Below are 20,064 nucleotides of genomic sequence, written 5' to 3'. Positions count from 1 at the left end.
AATAGTAGTAAAAAAAATTGAAACCCACCACTGGGAGAGATCCATAGTAACAGAAATGGGTAAGGAGGGAATCTTGTAGAGCCCCGCAAGAATAAAGCAGATCTTCTTTGCTACTGTAAGAAATTGTACATGGAATGGCATTTCTGGTCTACACAGCACAAACTCTCATCTTAGATGAGATCACAAAGCTCTCAGTTATGGCTATTTATCAAGACTTCTAAAGCAGACTGTGTCGGTTATTGATAAAGGATCTTTTCCAAGCTATGGAAAAGTTTATATTAAATATGTGCTCAGACTCAGTATGTTGGAGTGTTTTTGAATAATGGCACTAGTTTTATAGTCTTTCTTGATTTTCTCATGGGAAAGTAATATAAATGAGAGTGATTTCTCCCAGTTGACTTTCAGTGTTAGCAATGCAAATCATGCTGAAATTGTACATAATTCTCTTCCAAAGGAAAGGAAATAGCTTTTCAATAGTTTTCCTCAGTGTCCTATTGACTTATGGTGGTATACAATTAAGTCTGTAAAATTACTCTACCAGATGGAAGTTTATGTTGTGCATGAAGCTAATTAAGTCAAACTTATTTAATAATTCAGATTAAAAAATCCAAATCATAAAGTAATTTTATCTTAATTAAATTCTGTAGGGAGAGAAAAACAGATTAACATTGTCACTTTTGTCTTAATATTTATAGATGTCCCATTTGTTTCAAGTAGTTCAAATTATACATACATGGTTCTTCCAGTATTATTCCCATAGCAATCCTATAAGATAGACTAGGTTGAATAATAGTTAGTTACTTAATGTCACCAGGATCCTTCATGGTTGAAGAGAGTTTTAAATCATGATTTCCTAAAATAATTCTGCAAATAGCACATTATTTAATTATTTAACACATTATAAGAAAGACAATTTATTTATTCATTTATTTGTAGATATTTTTCTCTAATCTTTTCTGTATACCTAAACTGGGAGTAGAGATGCTCAAGAAGAGAAAATCACAACCATAGCATATTTTGATGGACAAGCCTAATGCAATAGATTCCCAGGAAGGAAGGAAGGAACACATTCCAAAGAGGACAAGACAAGATTAGGCATAGTCTGACGCTGGAGCATGTAAAGAGGAAGAGCTTTAGAAGAATCATTCTCTAGAGTGTCCCAGGGTATATCTGTTAGGTGAGGAAAGTATAGGCTTAATCTGGCAAGATTCTGTCTATATGATGTAAGCAAATAAAGAATTGAGTTTTTTATGTTGCTCTTGGGCTATGCCTAAAAAATTCTGGTTTTCCCTAAAAATGGTAAGGGTACCTTCACCCACTTGACTTATCTATTTATAACCCTTAGAACGGTGTGAAACTCAAGGCCCACTGGCTGGATGTGGCCCACAGCGTGTTTAGATCTGGCCCACAGGACCACCTTGGAAACAGCAAAGGACCGGCCCACAGTGCCTATGCTAGCGAAAACAGAGCTCGGGAAGGCTGCTTGTAGCCCTCCAAGCTCCATTTTCACTGGCAGAGGCTTGCAGGAGATCGTCGCAGCTTAAAACGGAGCTCTGGACCCTGTTTTCTCTGGCAGAGTGCTTGGGCCACCACAAGTGCCCCTTGACATGAGTGATGTTGAGCTGGTCACCCCCCCCCCATCACACCCATCCCAGCTCCCCAACGTCAAACGCAACTCTGATGCAGCGCTCAATGAAATCAAGTTTGACAGCCCTGCCTTAGAAGGATACTCCTCAAAGTGAAAGGAGCTTTCCGTCAACAAAATAATACTCATGCATGCTCTCTTTTTTTTTCCAAGCCAAAGGTCAGGCTTATCCTTTAAATTACAAGTTGGTGAATGAATTCCCCAAAATAAGCAGAGTTGGATCAAATCTGTGGGTTGGACTAAAACAATTTTATAATACCACTCTTAGAATTGCTTTTCACTTGTAGAGGCAAGCAATATGTCATAATGACAATGCAACTATCTGTGACACATGTTAGAGTAGAGAGTTTAATGTTCCTATAAGGCAGATAACAATTTGATGTTTTGATGAACTCATCGAGTTCAGAGCAATTTTGTAAGAACAGGATTATTTCTTAAAGTTAAATTAATAAATTGCTAAAATGTCAATTAAATAATAGGCAATATTAATGATTAAAATAATTGATAAAAGCAAAGGTTAAAAGATGTATTTTAAGGGCTGTTTTAAAAGCTGATAAATGAACTGCAACTCTAAAATATCCAGGATTGAGTTTCAAAGTCTAGAAAGCACAGTGCTTTTGAATAATTGTGAAACAACTTCATGAACATTTAAATGCTGTTAGGTATTGAAATTCATGCAGCAAGAGACATTCGCTGACATAACCTAGATCTTTGCAGAGTAAATAATGACCAGCACTTTGTTTTTTGCCTAAGCAAAAAATTAAATATGTTCTTAAGACAAATCTGATTGCTGACTTTCATACTAACTGGAGTTTCTTGTCTGCATAAAAAAGCAATCCTATGTAAAGTACATTAAGTATATAAGGAGTATAAGCAAATCCATCACAATTTCAAGGTTATATTTATTTGTTTACCTATCTTACCGAGACTCAAAACAATTTACTTATTTTTATTTTTTTATTATTGCAATTGAAAAAAAAAAGTATTTATTACTATCACAAAAGATTTAGAACCAGAAATAATAAGCAAATTCAACTGCCCCCTCATTGCCCCCCCCAACAAAGAATGGTAAAAGAATAGTATATGTTGCCTTTCTAAAAGGTAGGAGCATGAGGTGTCTCCAAATATTAGATGGCAAACTTTCCACAGGACTAGGACAGGGTTGGAAAATGCTTGCTTCTTCTCTTCCATATTTCTAGCTTCCTGAAGATGGGAATGTGGAGCAACTCCTGAGTAGGCCACACTAGATGGGAAAATTCTGTTCAGACCAGATGGTACTGGAGGAAATGTGAAAATGTTTTATATGTGAAAAATAGCACTCGAATTTGACCTGGAAAAAGTACCCAACACAATGCCAACAAGAGTGAGGTAAACCAACTAAATGGCTTTAACCCATTACCAGTTGGTTACTGTATTCTGTACTGAAGATGACTTTGAATTTTCCAAGTCATCTTTCAAAACAGTCCCAATTTTCCTTAAGAAACTCACATATTTTAGATTTTTATGTTCTGGAGTCAAACTATCTTTTTTAGGAAAGGAGGTGGTTTTACAACTACAGAGAGTTCTAGAGAGGATGAATTATTTACTCCCATATTAGTTGAGATTCACAACTGGCTATGGTTGCTCGGCTGGATTATCTCTGGCAAGGCTGAAATGGAGAAGTGTGACTGTCCTGGTTTTGTTGAACTTTTGGCCATGGTAACTGGACCTCTTTCAGGTTTGGAAATGTGGGACACTGTTTAACAGTTATCATTCTTTCTGAGTAGTCAACAGCAAACAGTATGTATCTGAGAAAACAACATGTGTCTGGGAAGAGGTCACATGTTCAGATTTTCTATTATAAGGATGCCCTGCCATTCAACATTTATATGAAGCTACTGGATTAGGCCGTTCATTGATACAGAGCGAGGTAACATCAGTATGCTGAAGATAGCTAGCTCCATACCGACACTGAACACTAATTGGCTGGAATAGTTGTAAATCCAAAGGCCTTATCAATCTGAATATGTTCCATCTGTAGGTTATGTGGAGAGTCAAGGAGATCATCTTGAGGAAAAGGTAGTGTTTGGAAGAGATTCAGGTAGGATCCTCCTGATTCACTGAGATATAAACTGGTGTAGAATGTGCGGGTAGTAAATGATGCTGGATATTTAGCAAATGTAATACCACTACTAAGTGAGCTGCAATGGCTACCAGTATGTTTCTGGGTGCAATTCAAGGTGCTGGTTATCATCTTCAAAGCCCTACATGGCTTGGGACTACATTACCCAAGGAACCATATTTTTCCAAGTGTTTCTATCCATCCAATTTGATCCAGAAGATTGGGCATGCCGCAGATCCTGTCATCCATCGAGTTGATTGGCAGGAACTAGAAGATGGACCTTCTCTGCCATAGATCCTACTTTGTGGAATATCCTTCCATTGGAGATTAGAATGGTCCCAACCCTGTTGGCCTTTCATAAGACTTTAAAAATTTGTCTATGTATCTGGCCTAAAATGTGTTAGGACTCGATTTCTACTTATATCCCAATTAATACTTCTTATTTCTCAGAACTTAAGGAATGTTTTAGCTTATTTTCTTATATAATAATTCTTCCTTTCTTTCTTCCTTCCTGATTCTCTACATGTTAAAGTTCTGCTCCTATATGGAGCTGATTCACAATCTTGAGTTTCTCTTGGACTCAAACTTCTGCTTGAACAGTAGGTGAAGGCCACGACAAGGACAGCCTTCACACAATTACAGCTAGGCTAGCACTTTTGTCCTTTCCTGAATTAGAATGCATTGCACATAATCATTATATTTATTTTTATTTCTTTGAATTATATAGCTGTCTATCTCACATATGTGACTCTGAGCAGAGTATAATAAAATAGATAAAAACAAACAAAACACATAATACAAAATGAAAACACATGAAAGCTGAACTTAAAATAATTATCAACAAAGTCAGAAAATGGACTTACACTTTTGCATCTCCAGACCTAGGCACAAATCCAAGTTTTTAGCACCTTGTGAAAGGCCAGCAGGGTCAGGGCTAGACTAATCTGGGAATGATGTTCCACATATGAGTGCCACTCTTGTTTTTGTTACTTTAACATTGGAGGTTTGCATCTTCCTTGAAGACTATTGAAGGAGGTTTACTCTTCTACAGCATATAGCCATCTGGATAGTTATGCATGCCTCTAAATTTACTCAATCTAATCCAAAAGCTGCATTGTTTGCCAATTAGCTTTGGGGCAAATTCAGAGTATAGTTATCATTTTTAAAGTTCCCCATGGTTTAGGACCTCAATGTCTTTAAGAGTACCTTCTCTGTCTGCCTTCACTAAATCTGCCAATTCAGTAAATGGGGAGAAGGCTTGCTGCAGGTCCCATCTTTAAAGTAATTCTACCCACAAAGATGTTTAATCAAACCTTCTCAGTCGTGGTCTCCATCTCTGAATCAGCTTGCCTTTGCAAAACCGAACCAACTCTTTCCACAAGACTATTAGAACATGGTTGTTTAATAGGCCAATAGGGGATGTAAGACAGAATCTGTCCTTAATGGAGGATATTGTTGGAATGGGTGGGTTAAATTTATGATTATAATGTTATGATGTTTAAAAAAATTTTTCTGAGGATTATACAGTATATAGTATAATCCTGTAGGAATGGAATATATAGAGCCTGTAGGAATGGAGTATCACTGATAGAAATAAATAAATAAATAAATATGTATATTTATTTTTAAAAACAACAACAAACATATATATTAGGTTTATTCTGTTTTTCGTTTTTCAATTGTGATAGTTGCCATGAACAATATATTATTTAAGTATACTTTCTCACTTAAAAAATAATAAAACAACATCAGTGTATTTTACAGGGCATTTGGGAAATGAGTAAAGTAAAACAAATCGTTTTGAACAATATTTATATCAGAGTTTGACTTTCCAGATTTTAAATTCCATTTTCCTTCAGCCCTATCTACGTGGCAAATGTGAAAGATGAAGGAAATTTCAAGTAATATTAAAAACACCACATCAACCACATTTGTGTATATAAACATGTAGAATGCATAAATCAATCTCTACTATTTATGATTTAAAGAGATGATTAGGCGTTCAAGAAGCCAACATTTTTGCAAAAGAACAAGCTAATCATGACTTGTTTGCATTTTGTTGGTGGTTATTCTTTTAAAATTGGTATTTGTAGGTTTATTAAAGCTTCAGCAGAAAACAGTAACAAACCAGAAATAAGATGAGTAAATACAAACTAAGTGAATTATACTTCGTTGCATTAAGCCATATATGTAAACATAAACCATGGTTTCAAACATTGGTTCAGACATTTATATGTGAACCTACTATTATTTAATAATTTGTATAACTTTGTTCAATGACCATGAGTTAAGTTGGAAGTTGTAGGCAAACTTTGCAAACCTGGGAAGGCAGCAGGTCCAAAAAGGAAGCTTGCAAGTTTGTAGTCTGTAATGATAGATTTTTGTGATCTTATTCTCAGCTTCCGAACCTAATTTGAAAGTTCGCTCCAAGTTAAAACAAAAAGTAACAGAAAGAAGAAGCAGCCCTTTACTCAGAAGGAAGGATGGAACAATGGCCTGCTCATTGAAGAAAAGATTAATTGAGATGACAGGTAATGAACTAGAATTTCCATGTCTAATTATTATTATAGTTTATTACATAGTCAGAAAAGATATCCAGACTGGATTTGGCATTTTTATCTACCTATGAAGTCCTTCCCAAGGGCTTGGGATAGGCAGATGTTGACATTTGACATTTGATGGATTAAAAACATTTGATGGATTAAAAACATTTGATGGAATATGTTACAAGTAAAGTTGTCTTTTGCAATTGATTATGGTGATTTTGTCAATCCAATGGTGTTCATGTAGTGCTCCAGTTGTTTTGCGATTTCACCGAAAGGTAGTAATATTGATACTACCTTTCCTTTCTTTTTGCCATAGTCATTCTATTTCAGTTTGCAGCTCTTTGTATTTTGTTATCTTCTCCAGTTCTTTCTATTCTGCTTTCTCCAGGTATTACCACATTCACTATCCAGACTTTTTTGTTTTTCTTATTGACAGTTAAGTCTGGGGTGTTATGTGGCAGTTAACTAACTTTAATTAATATTAGTTCTTATTGTATTATTTCTGCCACTGGTTTCTTTTAATTAGAGGATCGCTATTTGGAAGATGCCTTTAAAATCAGATGTGCACTTTTGAAAAATGATTCAGAAAAATATATTCACAAGAAATGGTTTATATCTTATGTAAAAATGAACCACAGAACTCCAATTATAAATGTTAAAAATGGGCAAACTTTTCCAAGATTCCCTGCAAAGTTTGAAGAAGATTGTGCTAAAGTCACTTTAATTAACTGTTTATTTTTAAAAATAGCATCTTTATTTTGTAGTTTGTATAGAAACCTGAAAAAGATCATAACAGTTCCTTTAATGAATAGCAGAGAGGTACCATGTTTGTGCTTGCATGAGATCTGAAACAATTCTCAATAATTTCAGTCACAGCCTTAGTAAATAGTAAATAGCTAATTTAAAGGAACCAAATGATATTGTATGTCTTTTGGTCATTAGCATCAAGATTATTTTTGAAGACTGTACTTATGAACCATCTGTTTATTTATAAAAAAGGACATTTGATGTTTGCATGATCAATAGTATATCAAGAACTTTAATAGACACTTTAATCTATTCTTCAACAGTGGTATATTGTTTTGCCTCACCATGCAATCTTAAAAAAGCAGACCTTTTTATAGCAAAACAAAGTATGATAAAATCATTAATATACTATATTAAGATTTTGAAGATTCCTGTTTTTCCCTTAAAATTCACTGACTGAACTGCAAATGAGGTATTGTTTTTTATTAGTTGCTCATATAAAGGCCAGTTCACAACTGAGTCCTCCAGGGGTTTATCCAAACAGCCTAGGAATGGCAGCAGGCCTCATGAATTGATGACATGTTATCTTGACCTTTGGGAGTCCAGTATCTCTATCATGCTGGTCTCTTACAGAGGCAGCAGAGAATTCAGCCAAAGGTACTTCCTTTTCCTTTACTCATTAGGAACTTTTTTTAGTATTTTGCCTACCACTGAGAAACTTGCCCATCTTGGAAGGAGGAAAATATTGCTCAAGTAATAAATTGTAGTTTTTTGTGTATTGGAAACATTATGAAGTAAAGAAAAATTATGACTTGAATAAAAGAATACAGTATATTGTGTGGGCAACTTATTTTCTGTTGTAGCTTAAATTTTCTGATGACCAATCATACTTAGATTTATTTCTTTTACCAACATTTCAGAATCATCAGTTGGTAGCAGTTCTCCAGGATCAGGCCCAAGTTCACCATGTAATGGTCCTACAAGAAATACAGAGAATGAAACATCAGTATTGCCTTTGAATTCCTCAGCCGAGGTAAGAAAATAATGGTTTTATGTATCTGGTATTTGGATAACTGCACTAACCTTAAGACACCAAAAACTACAAGTCCAAAATGCAGTGCTTAAGTAGTTACGGATACCAGGTGATTTATCATCTAACATCCATCTGTTGAGAACTACACAGATTATAATTTTGTTCCTGGATGAAATTCAGGGAGATGATTGTCACCTTTAAAGTTCTTTGTGGTTCTTCCAGTGCACTCTGCCTATCCTTTTATATCTGAAAATAAAATTCTCTCTGGGTTGCTACCCTTAGCCAGTGTCATCTTCAGAGATCTCAGGTTTGGATGTTTTCAACTGGGCTCCTACCCCTCTTTGGAACAGCATTCCTTCCAATTTCACAGTGGCTGCACTGTAACTGTACAGGTGGTCCTCGACTTATTACCACAATTGAGGCCAGTTTTGTTGTTACGTGAGACATTTCTTAAATGAGTTTTGTTTCATTTTCTTGTCACAGTTGTTAAATGAAACATCACAGTTAAATTAATAACAAAGTTGTTAAATGAATCTGGCTTCCCCATTGACTTTGCTTCTCAGAAGATCAAAAATTGATCACATGACCACAGGATATTGCAACTGTCAATAATATGAACTAGCTGCCAAGAATCTGAATTTTGATGGGGATGCTGCAACAGCCGTGTGAAAATGGTCCTAAGTCACTTTTTTAGTGCTGTTGTAACTTTAAACGGTCACTAAATAAAGTTTTAAGTCGAGGATTACCTGAATTTGTAATTACATAAATTTGTAATTTGCCATTAAGATCTGGTTTTTTTTCAATGGATCAAACTTTGGATCTGAAGGGTTGTTTATGTCTCTTCTTGGGGAGTGATTGTATATATAAGTTATTGTTTCGTGGGACTTAGGAAAACTAAATTATTCAATCCTTATGTTTTAATTTTTAATCTTATTATTGTTTTGGAGGTTTAAGTATCACAAAGTCAAACATAATTGGAGGAACATGTATGTACGTGTGGATAGATGAATCCAGCCTTTTGCTGGATATCTGTGGACTTCTTGTCCAATATTTAGATGTAGGTAAATGGTCTTATTTAAATCAGTTAAGGAAATCACTAGCATGATTTTCCATAACAAAAAGAGTGATAAATGCTTATTGGATATTCAAGCACAGGAGAACAACTATAACTCACTATGATTGCCATCTTCTGGTTTTGATGCTGCTAACTGCTCCAAAGCTGTCCTATAGATTAAGGGCAGATACATGTATAAAAATTAACATATAAAACAGAGGTGTCAAACTTGATTTCATTGAGGGCCACATTAGGGTTGTGTTTGACATCGGAGGATTGGGGAGGGGAGTGTGGTCAGGTGTGGGAGATCATAGTGGCTGTGGCCAGGGTTGGGCATAGCCATGGTGGGCATTTGACACAGGCTCTTTCCCTTCTCTTCTTTCTTTCCACAGTTCTATACTATAACCATTTTCCTATCTCTTCTACCAGATATTACTGGCAAATATTTATTACTTATTCTTCATACTCTCACTAAACTTTTTATTTCTGAATTTATATCCTATTGTTTAATAGTAATTTGCTTTTCCAGGCAGAAAAGCTATTTATACTGTTGTATTTTTATTATTCAACCAATAATAAAAATATAATAGCATAAATAACATGCCATTACAAGATCTAACAGCAGAGGTAAGTTTCCAGGATAGTAAATTGAAATAGCTGTCAATTTTAAATTGTTGATTGTAGATTAAATGGACCTATAGTATGTAAAATCTGGCATTAAACTTTAATATTAACATACGATGTTGCTTGTTTTCTATGCAGTCAGGCACTTACTTGACGCCACATAATTGTAATCCAGTTCAATCCAGTTCTCCTGCAGCACTCTGCTGGCTGAAAATGAGCCACACGGAGGCCCCATGCAGCCTGTTTTTGGCCTCCCCAGCTTCCTGGAGCACTCTGCCTGCCAAAAACGGAGGTCCCATGTGGCCCATTGGTGCCTGGCAGAGTGCTGCTGGAGGCCAGGGAGGCCAAAAATGAGCCACAAGGGGGCTGCACGCGCCCCCAGAAGCCTGTTTTGGCCAGTATGGCACTGCAAGCCGGTCCTTTGATATTTCCAGGCTGGCCGCGTGGGCCAGATTTAAGCACCCTTGAGTTTGACACCCCTGATCTAAAATATTGCGATGCAAAAGAGGTCTGCCTTTAATGATTAAGGCCATATCTGGAATACTGCATCCAGTTTTGGTTACCACATTACAAAAAAGATGTTGATACTTTGGGAGAAATGCAAAGAAGAGCAATTAAAATGATTAAAGGCCTTGAGACTCAAACTTATGAAGAAAGTTTGCAGGATTGTTTGGCTAGTCTAGAGAAAAGAAAGACTAGTGAGGACATGATAGCACTATTTCACAGTATTGGGAGGCTGTCACAAAGAAGAGAGGATCAATTTATTTTCCAAAGCACCAGAGGACTGGACAAGAAACAATGGAGGGAAACTAATTGGCTTTAAGGTGTTGGATCAGGGAAGAAGTTGGTTCCTCTTTTTTGATTGAGTTCTTGTGTTCTTCAATGCGTGCACAATTGTGCACGCATTGAAGAACACTCATTCGTGCTATCTGCACGCACTCTCACACCACCACCCAGCACAGATCAATTCCATAGCCAAGACACTCATCTCCAGAACAAAACGCTTAGCTGACGAACAACACCTAAAAACTGAACTACACACTCTCAGTAACGTACTAACATCCAATGGATTCCAAAGAAATAAGATTACCAAGCTAATCCAAAAAGAACCCCCCACTAAAATCCAAGACAGAGAACAAGAAAATGGCACAGCCCTCCTCCCATATATAAAAGGCACCACAGACAGAATCATCAAGATCCTCCAGAAACACAACATCAAGACAGCATTCTGCACAATATCCACCATCCTAAGAAACCCCATAGACAAAATTGAGTTAGAAAATCAAGGAGTAGGTAAAAGGAAGAAACAGCTGCGATCACACATTGCTCCCAGAAACACGAAGCTGAAGCCTGAAGATGACGAATGAGACTTCGTCGAAACATCGCCAAGACACTTCCAATTTTACACGGGAGAAAACCCGAACAACCAAAGACCTACATACAAACACCTGTGAAAACCTCAGGAAAATATATATATATATATATATATATATATATATATATATATATATATATATATATATATATATATATATATATATATATATATATATATATATATATATATATATATATATATATAGGTCTTTGGTTGTTCGGTTTTCTCCCGTAAAATTGAAGTGTCTTGGCGACGTTCGACAAGTCTCATTCGTCATCTTCAGGCTTCAGCTGCTGGGAGCAATGTGTGATCGCAGCTGTTTCTTCCTTTTAACTGCTAGTGGGGGTTTGAACTGATTGGGTGGGAGCTTGGCTGTGCTCTGATTGGATGGGGGGTTTTCTGTGCTCTGATTGGCTGGGGGTGTGTCCTGTGTTGGTGGGGGCTTGGTTGTGCTCAGTCTAATCTGTGCTGCAGGAGGATTTGAGCTGGTGAGCTGCACTGCTGCTGTTTGGCTTCGTGTTCGTGGTCGTGCTACATCTTCGTAGTGGGTGTCAGTCTGCTGCATGTATGGATTGGAGGGGTTTGAAGTGGCTAATGTTGCAGCTGCGGTCTGGCTTCTGGTCCTTGGTCGTGCTTCCTGATCAGTGTGGGTTTGGGTGTGCTTTCTGGGTGGATGTGTGGTGGTGACATCCTGTGTGAAATCCCATGCACCGCCTGCCCCACCACATACATTGGACAAACCAACAGAAGAATAAGTGCACGCATTGAAGAACACAAGAACTCATTCAAAAAAGAGGAACCAACTTCTTCCCTGGTCCAACACTTTAAAGTCACAGGACACGATATTGACTTTAAAAAGACCAGAACTATCGCCAAAACTGAACACTTTAACAACAGAATAATCAGAGAAGCCATCGAGATAGAAAAACGCCCACACAGCATGAACAAACGAGATGATACCTCCCGCCTACCAGCCATTTGGAAACCTGCCCTTATTGACAAACGTGTCCCTAACACGAGGAATGACACCAGACCCACACTCACGAGGTCCACACAGGATGTCACCACCACACATCCACCCAGAAAGCACACCCAAACCCACACTGATCAGGAAGCACGACCAAGGACCAGAAGCCAGACCGCAGCTGCAACATTAGCCACTTCAAACCCCTCCAATCCATACATGCAGCAGACTGACACCCACTACGAAGATGTAGCACGACCACGAACACGAAGCCAAACAGCAGCAGTGCAGCTCACCAGCTCAAATCCTGCAGCACAGATTAGACTGAGCACAACCAAGCCCCCACCAACACAGGACACACCCCAGCCAATCAGAGCACAGAAAACCCCCATCCAATCAGAGCACAGCCAAGCTCCCACCCAATCAGTTCAAACCCCACTAGCAGTTAAAAGGAAGAAACAGCTGCGATCACACATTGCTCCCAGAAACACGAAGCTGAAGCCTGAAGATGACGAATGAGACTTCGAAACGTCGCCAAGACACTTCCAATTTTACACGGGAGAAAACCCGAACAACCAAAGACCTATATACAAACACCCGTGAAAACCTCAGAAAACAAATATATACTATATATATATATATATATATATATATATATATATATATATATATATATATATATATATATATATATATATATATATATATATATATATATATGTCTTTGGTTGTTCGGGTTTTCTCCGTGTAAAATTGGAAGTGTCTTGGCGACGTTTGAAGTCTCATTCGTCATCTTCAGGCTTCAGCTTCGTGCTTCTGGGAGCAATGTGATCGCAGCTGTTTCTTCCTTTTAACTGCTAGTGGGGTTTGAACTGATTGGGTGGGAGCTTGGCTGTGCTCTGATTGGCTGGGGGTTTTCTGTGCTCTGATTGGCTGGGGTGTGTCCTGTGTTGGTGGGGGCTTGGTTGTGCTCAGTCTAGTCTGTGCTGCAGGATTTGAGCTGGTGAGCTGCATAGCTGTTGTTTGGCTTTGTGGTCGTGCTACACCTTCATAGTGGGTGTCAGTCTGCTGCATGAATGGATTGGAGGGTTTGAAATGGCTAATGTTGCAGCTGCGGTCTGGCTTCTGGTCCTTGGTCGTGCTTCATGATCAGTGTGGGTTTGGGTCTGCTTTCTGGGTGGATGTGCGGTGGTGACATCCTGTGTGGACCTTGTGAGTGTGGGTCTGGTGTCATTCCTCGTGTTGGGACTCGTTTGTCAATAAGGCGGGTTTCCAAATGGCTGGTAGGCGGAGGTGTCATCTTGTTTGTTCATGCTGTGTGGCGTTTTCTATCTCAATGGCTTCTCTGATTATTCTGTTGTTAAAGTGTTCAGTTTTGGCGATAGTTCTGGTCTTTTAAAGTCAATATCATGTCCTGTGACTTTAAAGTGTTGGACCAGGGAAGAAGTTGGTTCCTCTTTTGAATGAGTTCTTGTGTTCTTCAATGCGTGCACTTATTCTTCTGTTGGTTTGTCAATATATGTGGTGGGGCAGGCGGTGCATGGATTTCATATACTCCTTGATTTTCTAACTCAATTTTGTCTTTGGGGTTTCTTAGGATGGTGGATATTTTCTGTTTGTGCAGAATGCTGTCTTGATGTTGTGTTTGTGGAGGATCTTGCTGATTCTGTCTGTGGTGCCTTTTATATATGGGAGGAGGGCTGTGCCGTTTTCTTGTTCTCTGTCTTGGATTTTAGTGGGGGTTCTTTTGGATTAGCTTGGTAATCTTATTTCTTTGGAATCCATTGGATGTTAGTACGTTAGTGAGAGTGTCTAGTTCGGGTTTTAGGTGTTGTTCATCAGCTAAGCATTTTGTTCTGGAGATGAGTGTCTTGGCTACGGAGTTGATCTGTGCTGGGTGGTGGTGTGAGAGTGCGTGCAGATAGCGGTTTGTGTGTGTTTTCTTCTGGTAGATGGTGTGTCCTAGGGAGCCATTGGGTTTCTGTAGACTAAGACATCCAGGAAGGAAGTTGGTTATTAACTTCTGTTTCCATGGTGAACTGTATTTTGGGGTGTAGGCTATTGAGGTGTGTGAGGAAGTTTTCAAGTTTTCTTTCCCGTGTGGCCAGATTATGAAGGTGTCGTCTACATATCTGAGCCAGAGTTTGGGTTGTGATCAGATTTTCTAGAGCTTGGGTTTCAAAGTGTTCCATGTAGAGATTGGCAATGACAGGTGAGAGGGTGATCCCATGGGTGCTCCTTCTATTTGTTTGTATTTTGTCCATTATAGATGAAGTATGTGTTGGATAGGCAGTGGTTGGTCAGATCTAGGATGTGCTTGGGGGTTATATTTGTTTTGGATAGCTGTCAAGGCTTCTTTGATTGGCACTTGGGTGAAGAGGGATATGACATCAAAGCTCACGAGTAGGTCGCTGGGCTGTAAGTTTTGTTTCTTTATGATCTCTATGAACTGGAATGAGTTTTTTACGTGTGAGGTGATGGATTCTGCATAGGGCTGTAGTTGTTTGGCGAGAAATTTGGCTAGGTTTTGTAGAGGTGAGCCTATGGAGCTGACTATGGGTCTGAGTGGGGTTCCTTCTTTGTGTATCTTGGGGAGGCCATAGAGCTTAGGGCATCTGGATGATTTCTCTCTGGGAATGATTCTTTGTTGGATTTCTTCGCTGATGGGGGAGGCTTTTATTTTGGATCTAGTGGTTTTTTCTAGGTAGGTGGTGGGGTCTGTGTTTAGGGGCTTGTATGCAGCTTGTATGCAACTTCGTCGAAACGTCGCCAAGACACTTCCAATTTTACACGGGAGAAAACCCGAACAACCAAAGACCTATATACAAACACCCATGAAAACCTCAGAAAACATATATATATATATATATATATATTTTCCTGAGGTTTTCACAGGTGTATATATATATATAGCAATATATATATAGCAACAAGCCACCCAAAAGCAACTTACCCAAAGAGGAACAGACAGCACTACTTAACCTGAAAAAAGACACCAGCATAATAATCCTACCAGCAGACAAGGGGAACGCCATGGTGGTTATGAACACATCTGACTACCAAACCAAATTAACCAACCTACTCCAAGACCCTGCATACAAGCCCCTAAAAACAGACCCACCACCTACCTAGAAAAAACCACTAGATCCAAAATAAAACCCTCCCCCATCAGCGAAGAAATCCAACAAAGAATCATTCCCAGAGAGAAATCATCCAGATGCCCTAAGCTCTACGGCCTCCCCAAGATACACAAAGAAGGAACCCCACTCAGACCCATAGTCAGCTCCATAGGCTCACCTCTACAAAACCTAGCCAAATTTCTCGCCAAACAACTACAGCCCTATGCAGAATCCATCACCTCACACGTAAAAAACTCATTCCAGTTCATAGAGATCATAAAGAAACAAAACTTACAGCCCAGCGACCTACTCGTGAGCTTTGGTGTCATATCCCTCTTCACCCAAGTGTCAATCAAAGAAGCCTTGACAGCTATCCAAAACAAATATAACCCCCCCAAGCACATTCTAGATCTGACCAACCACTGCCTATCCAACACATACTTCATCTATAACGGACAAAAATACAAACAAATAGAAGGAGCACCCATGGGATCACCCCTCTCACCTATCATTGCCAACCTCTACATGGAACACCCAAGCACTAGAAAAATCTGATCACAAACCCAAACTCTGGTTCAGATACGGAGACGACACCTTCATAATCTGGCCACATGGGAAAGAAAAACTTGACAACTTCCTCACACACCTCAATAGCCTACACCCCAAAATACAGTTCACCATGGAAACAGAGTTAACAACCAACTTCCCTTCCTAGATGTCTTAGTCTACAAGAAACCCAATGGCTCCCTAGGACACACCATCTACCAGAAGAAAACACACACAAACCGCTATCTGCATGCACTCTCACACCACCACCCAGCACAGATCAACTCTGTAGCCAAGACACTTAACTCTAGAACAAAACGCTTAGCTGATGAACAATACCTAAAAACTGAACTACACACTCTCACAAATGTACTAACATCCAATGGATTCCAGAGAAATACGATTACCAAACTAATCCAAAAAGAACCCCCCACTAAAATCCAAGACAGAGAACAAGAAAACGGCACAGCCCTCCCCCCATATATAAAAGGCACCACAGACAGAATCAGCAAGATCCTCCACAAACATAACATCAAGACAGCATTCTGCACAAACAGAAAAATATCCACCATCCTAAGAAACCCCAAAGACAAAACTGAGTTAGAAAATCAAGGAGTATATGAAATCCCATGCACCGCCTGCCCCACCACATACATCGGACAAACCAACAGAAGAATAAGTGCACGCATTGAAGAACACAAGAACTCAGTCAAAAAAGAGGAACCAACTTCTTCCCTGGTCCAACACCTTAAAGCCACAGGACACGATATTGACTTTAAAAAGACCAGAACTATCGCCAAAACTGAACACTTTAACAACAGAATAATCAGAGAAGCCATCGAGATAGAAAAACGTCCACACCGCATGAACAAACGAGATGATACCTCCCGCCTACCAGCCATTTGGAAACCCGCCCTTATTGACAAACGAGTTCCTAACACGAGGAATGACACCAGACCCACACTCACGAGGTCCACACAGAATGTCACCACCACACATCCACCCAGAAAGCAGACCCAAACCCACACTGATCAGGAAGCACGACCAAGGACCAGAAGCCAGACCGCAGCTGCAACATTAGCCATTTCAAACCCCTCCAATCCATACATACAGCAGACAGACGCCCACTATGAAGATGTAGCACGACCACAAACACGAAGCCAAACAACAGCAATGCAGCTCACCAGCTCAAATCCCCCTGCAACTCAGACTAATCTGAGCACAACCAAGCCCCCACCAACACAGGACATATCCCCAGCCAATCAGAGCACAAAAAAACCCCATTCAATCAGAGCACAGCCAAGCTCCCACCCAATCAGTTCAAACCCCCACTAGTAGTTAAAAAGGAAAGAAACAGCTGCAATCACACATTGCTCCCAGAAACACAAAGCTGAAGCCTGAAGATGACGAATGAGACTTCGTCGAAACGTCGCCAAGACACTTCCAATTTTACGCGGGAGAAAACCCGAATAACCAAAGACCTACATATATATATAAATTAAATGATATGCTAACAACAAGGCGATCTAGTGTTTTATGTACACTGACAGCATCTGCACCAAGACAAATTCCTTGTGTGTCCAATCACACTTGGCCAATTAAAAAAAATTAAAAATTCTATTCTAGTGACATTTCCCATTGCTCTGAAAAACGGATGGGGATTACCAAACTTTTCCATGAATGAAAGAAAAGGGCCTAAGCCCCGTTAGTATGAAGATATTTTTTGTTTTGATGAAACACTTCCTTATATGCAGAAGATGGTAAAATAAATGTCTGACATTTCAGTTAAAAAGAATAGGATGATTGGCAAGAATTGGGAAGCTGACATATTTTTGTTAACTTTCGGGCAAATTATTTACAATAGTGATTGTATTAATTATAATTGTATTTAGCTGCATTCTGGACTTAATTCAAAAAACTATTTCCCTGCAAAATCTACTATTTAGCATGTAATTTGCATATACTTGCATTATGTTGATTTCTACTAAATTCAATAAAATGAAATGGAAAAACATTTGCAAGATTGCAACCTATGAAATCTTTTGATAAAAAAAAACAGCATAAGGGAAAGTAATTTGTCAGATAGAAAGCTAAAGGGATAATTCTTCAGGTCATTGGCAGGACAATAACCTCTGAAGCTGCAAAGCCCAGTTCAGTCTCCAACAGTGACTTTTTCTAATAACGAATTAATTGTATGTGTGAACTCTGATCCAAGGGCAGGCGTGTGACCTCTTCACACTGATAAGTAGCTTCTCTTTGGCCCAGAACAATCCCCTTTCCTAAAAGGTTACATTGATAGCTACCATGTGGTGTTTTTGAGTCATAAAGCTCTGCATAAGATTCCAGGAAGTTAAAAATATAGAATCTCAAAATACACTAATTCATACAGCAGTACTTTCAACACAGAAAGTTTATTTCGGATAAGAAAATAATATTGCATGATCTGTTAATTTTTGAGCAGTAATGCCTTCTAGAAAGATTCTGCTATACATTTCATATTAAGCAATTTAAATGGGAGAGACTTTCTCAACTCTTAATGAAGAAATAGGTTCTCATAATCTAATTTTAAATGTCTTTTAAAACATATTGGAGTGGGGAAAACTTGTTTGCAGCCTTTAAAAAGAATGTTTTGGGTGAATATTAAAACAAACAAATTTACTATTATATGGTATTTATTCTGCTGTTGAAATGTTAATTAGGGAACAAGGCCATCATTTAATAGTTAAAACATATGGTGTATATGCCGAAGATCTGTGTTACCTGTAGGCTAAAAAGGATTTTGATGTAAAATACTACATACCTGCTAAGTAAGAAGTAAGAGGTAAGAGAATAATAACCTACATTCAGCAAGGTATCTGCTTTAGTATAAATATTTTTTGTGTTCCATTGTTGTTTTAAATATATATTGATTGTATGGAAATATTTTCTATCTGCTTATTCATATATTGTATTATATAGGTTTCAGGTTTACAGTATTTTAAACAAAATGAAATTAGGTTTTTTAAAGCATTTATTTATTTCAAGTGGAACTATTGATTTCAACTGACTATCAAAAATATGCATATTAGAAAATAAGTTGGAGGAACATAATTGCTTATAACAATAGAAATAGGTCTCACAGTTCTAGTTTAGGTGCATGCATCCACAGCATTAACTTATTTCATTGCAGGAATGCCTATAATTAGCAAATTAAATTCTTACCGCACCCCAGTGTTTTACTATTATAATTTATACAATTTTGTAGTGTTATATGTTATATAATTTCTAAAGACCAGAATTATACTTATTTAAATATGAAGCTATTTACCATAATTAAAATATTCTATCTGTATATAATTGTACTCAGAACTCTCCGGCAACTTGGGAATGTTCTGTAGAGAAGGTGTACAAAATATCTGTATCCTAACCATACTCTTCAATGGCCTCAGTAATTGAGAAGAAACTGGTCTGAGAGTGTTTATCCATTAGACCGTTAAGGAACAAACTGGTTACTTTAAATCTTGCTAGCACAAGAGAATTCCCTTGGATTTTGGTGCCTGTTTAACATTGCCTACCATTTCAGCTCCCCAAAGATAAAATGCTTCAGTATTTAAATGCAACTACAGAAACAACCAATTTTATTCAAGTGAAGTGTGTTTGCTGTAGCTTATTATGTGTGTTGTTTTTAAATTAAGAACTACATAAGAATTTCATATTAGATTTCTTTCTTAAATGGCAATTCCTCGAAGAGCAGGAAGATAGTATGTAGATCAAGAAAACTTTTCTTTTTAAAGGTCTTCACCCTAGGCCACATATGCTCTGTATAAACATCCAATCATCGTCTATGGTCAAAACTGGTGTGAGAATCTGATTGGCAATATAAATCATATCAGATGGGAATGAAAGAAAGTTCTATATACCAAGTCATATAATTGCCCATTTTATTATAATTTTTGTTGAGAAACAGTAGTATTTCAGGATTCCTGTCATGAATATTACCATGCTCTAAATAGGCATGCTAGGGATTGAACTTGGGATATTTTGAATCAGTATGTGCTTTACCATGGAGCCACAGCCCTTGCCTAAAGATGCATGTAATAATTAATCTGAATTCTTCCCTGAATAGAATATTCTCATTGGGTCTGACATTTTGTGGCTTTTTCTGATCTCTCTTATTCAAAAAAACAAAATGTATGGCTCCTTACCATTCACAAGTTGTGTGACATTTCCTGGACCAACTGACCGCAGAGGACAACCATTCATTCCACTGGATATTGCTATGCTACTCTTTACACCATTTCAGAATAGCTATTATGAAACATTACTGG

At 38.1% G+C, this 20,064-nt stretch overlaps 1 protein-coding gene across 1 annotated transcript in view; it reads left to right on the top strand.

Annotated features, from left to right (window-relative positions):
* The window catches only part of LOC131197192 (histone deacetylase 9-like), a 115,878-nt gene that overhangs the window by 77,473 nt on the left and 18,341 nt on the right, over positions 1-20,064 (top strand). The window contains exons 7-9 of the mRNA XM_058180935.1: positions 3,666-3,725; positions 6,146-6,277; positions 7,960-8,072. Coding sequence (XP_058036918.1) covers positions 3,666-3,725; positions 6,146-6,277; positions 7,960-8,072 — 305 coding nt within the window. The remainder of the gene's footprint in view (positions 1-3,665; positions 3,726-6,145; positions 6,278-7,959; positions 8,073-20,064) is intronic.

Source organism: Ahaetulla prasina, chromosome 4, assembly GCF_028640845.1.
Source record: "Ahaetulla prasina isolate Xishuangbanna chromosome 4, ASM2864084v1, whole genome shotgun sequence".
Classification (NCBI taxonomy): domain Eukaryota; kingdom Metazoa; phylum Chordata; class Lepidosauria; order Squamata; family Colubridae; genus Ahaetulla; species Ahaetulla prasina.
This window is presented reverse-complemented; position numbering and strand designations above follow the sequence as displayed.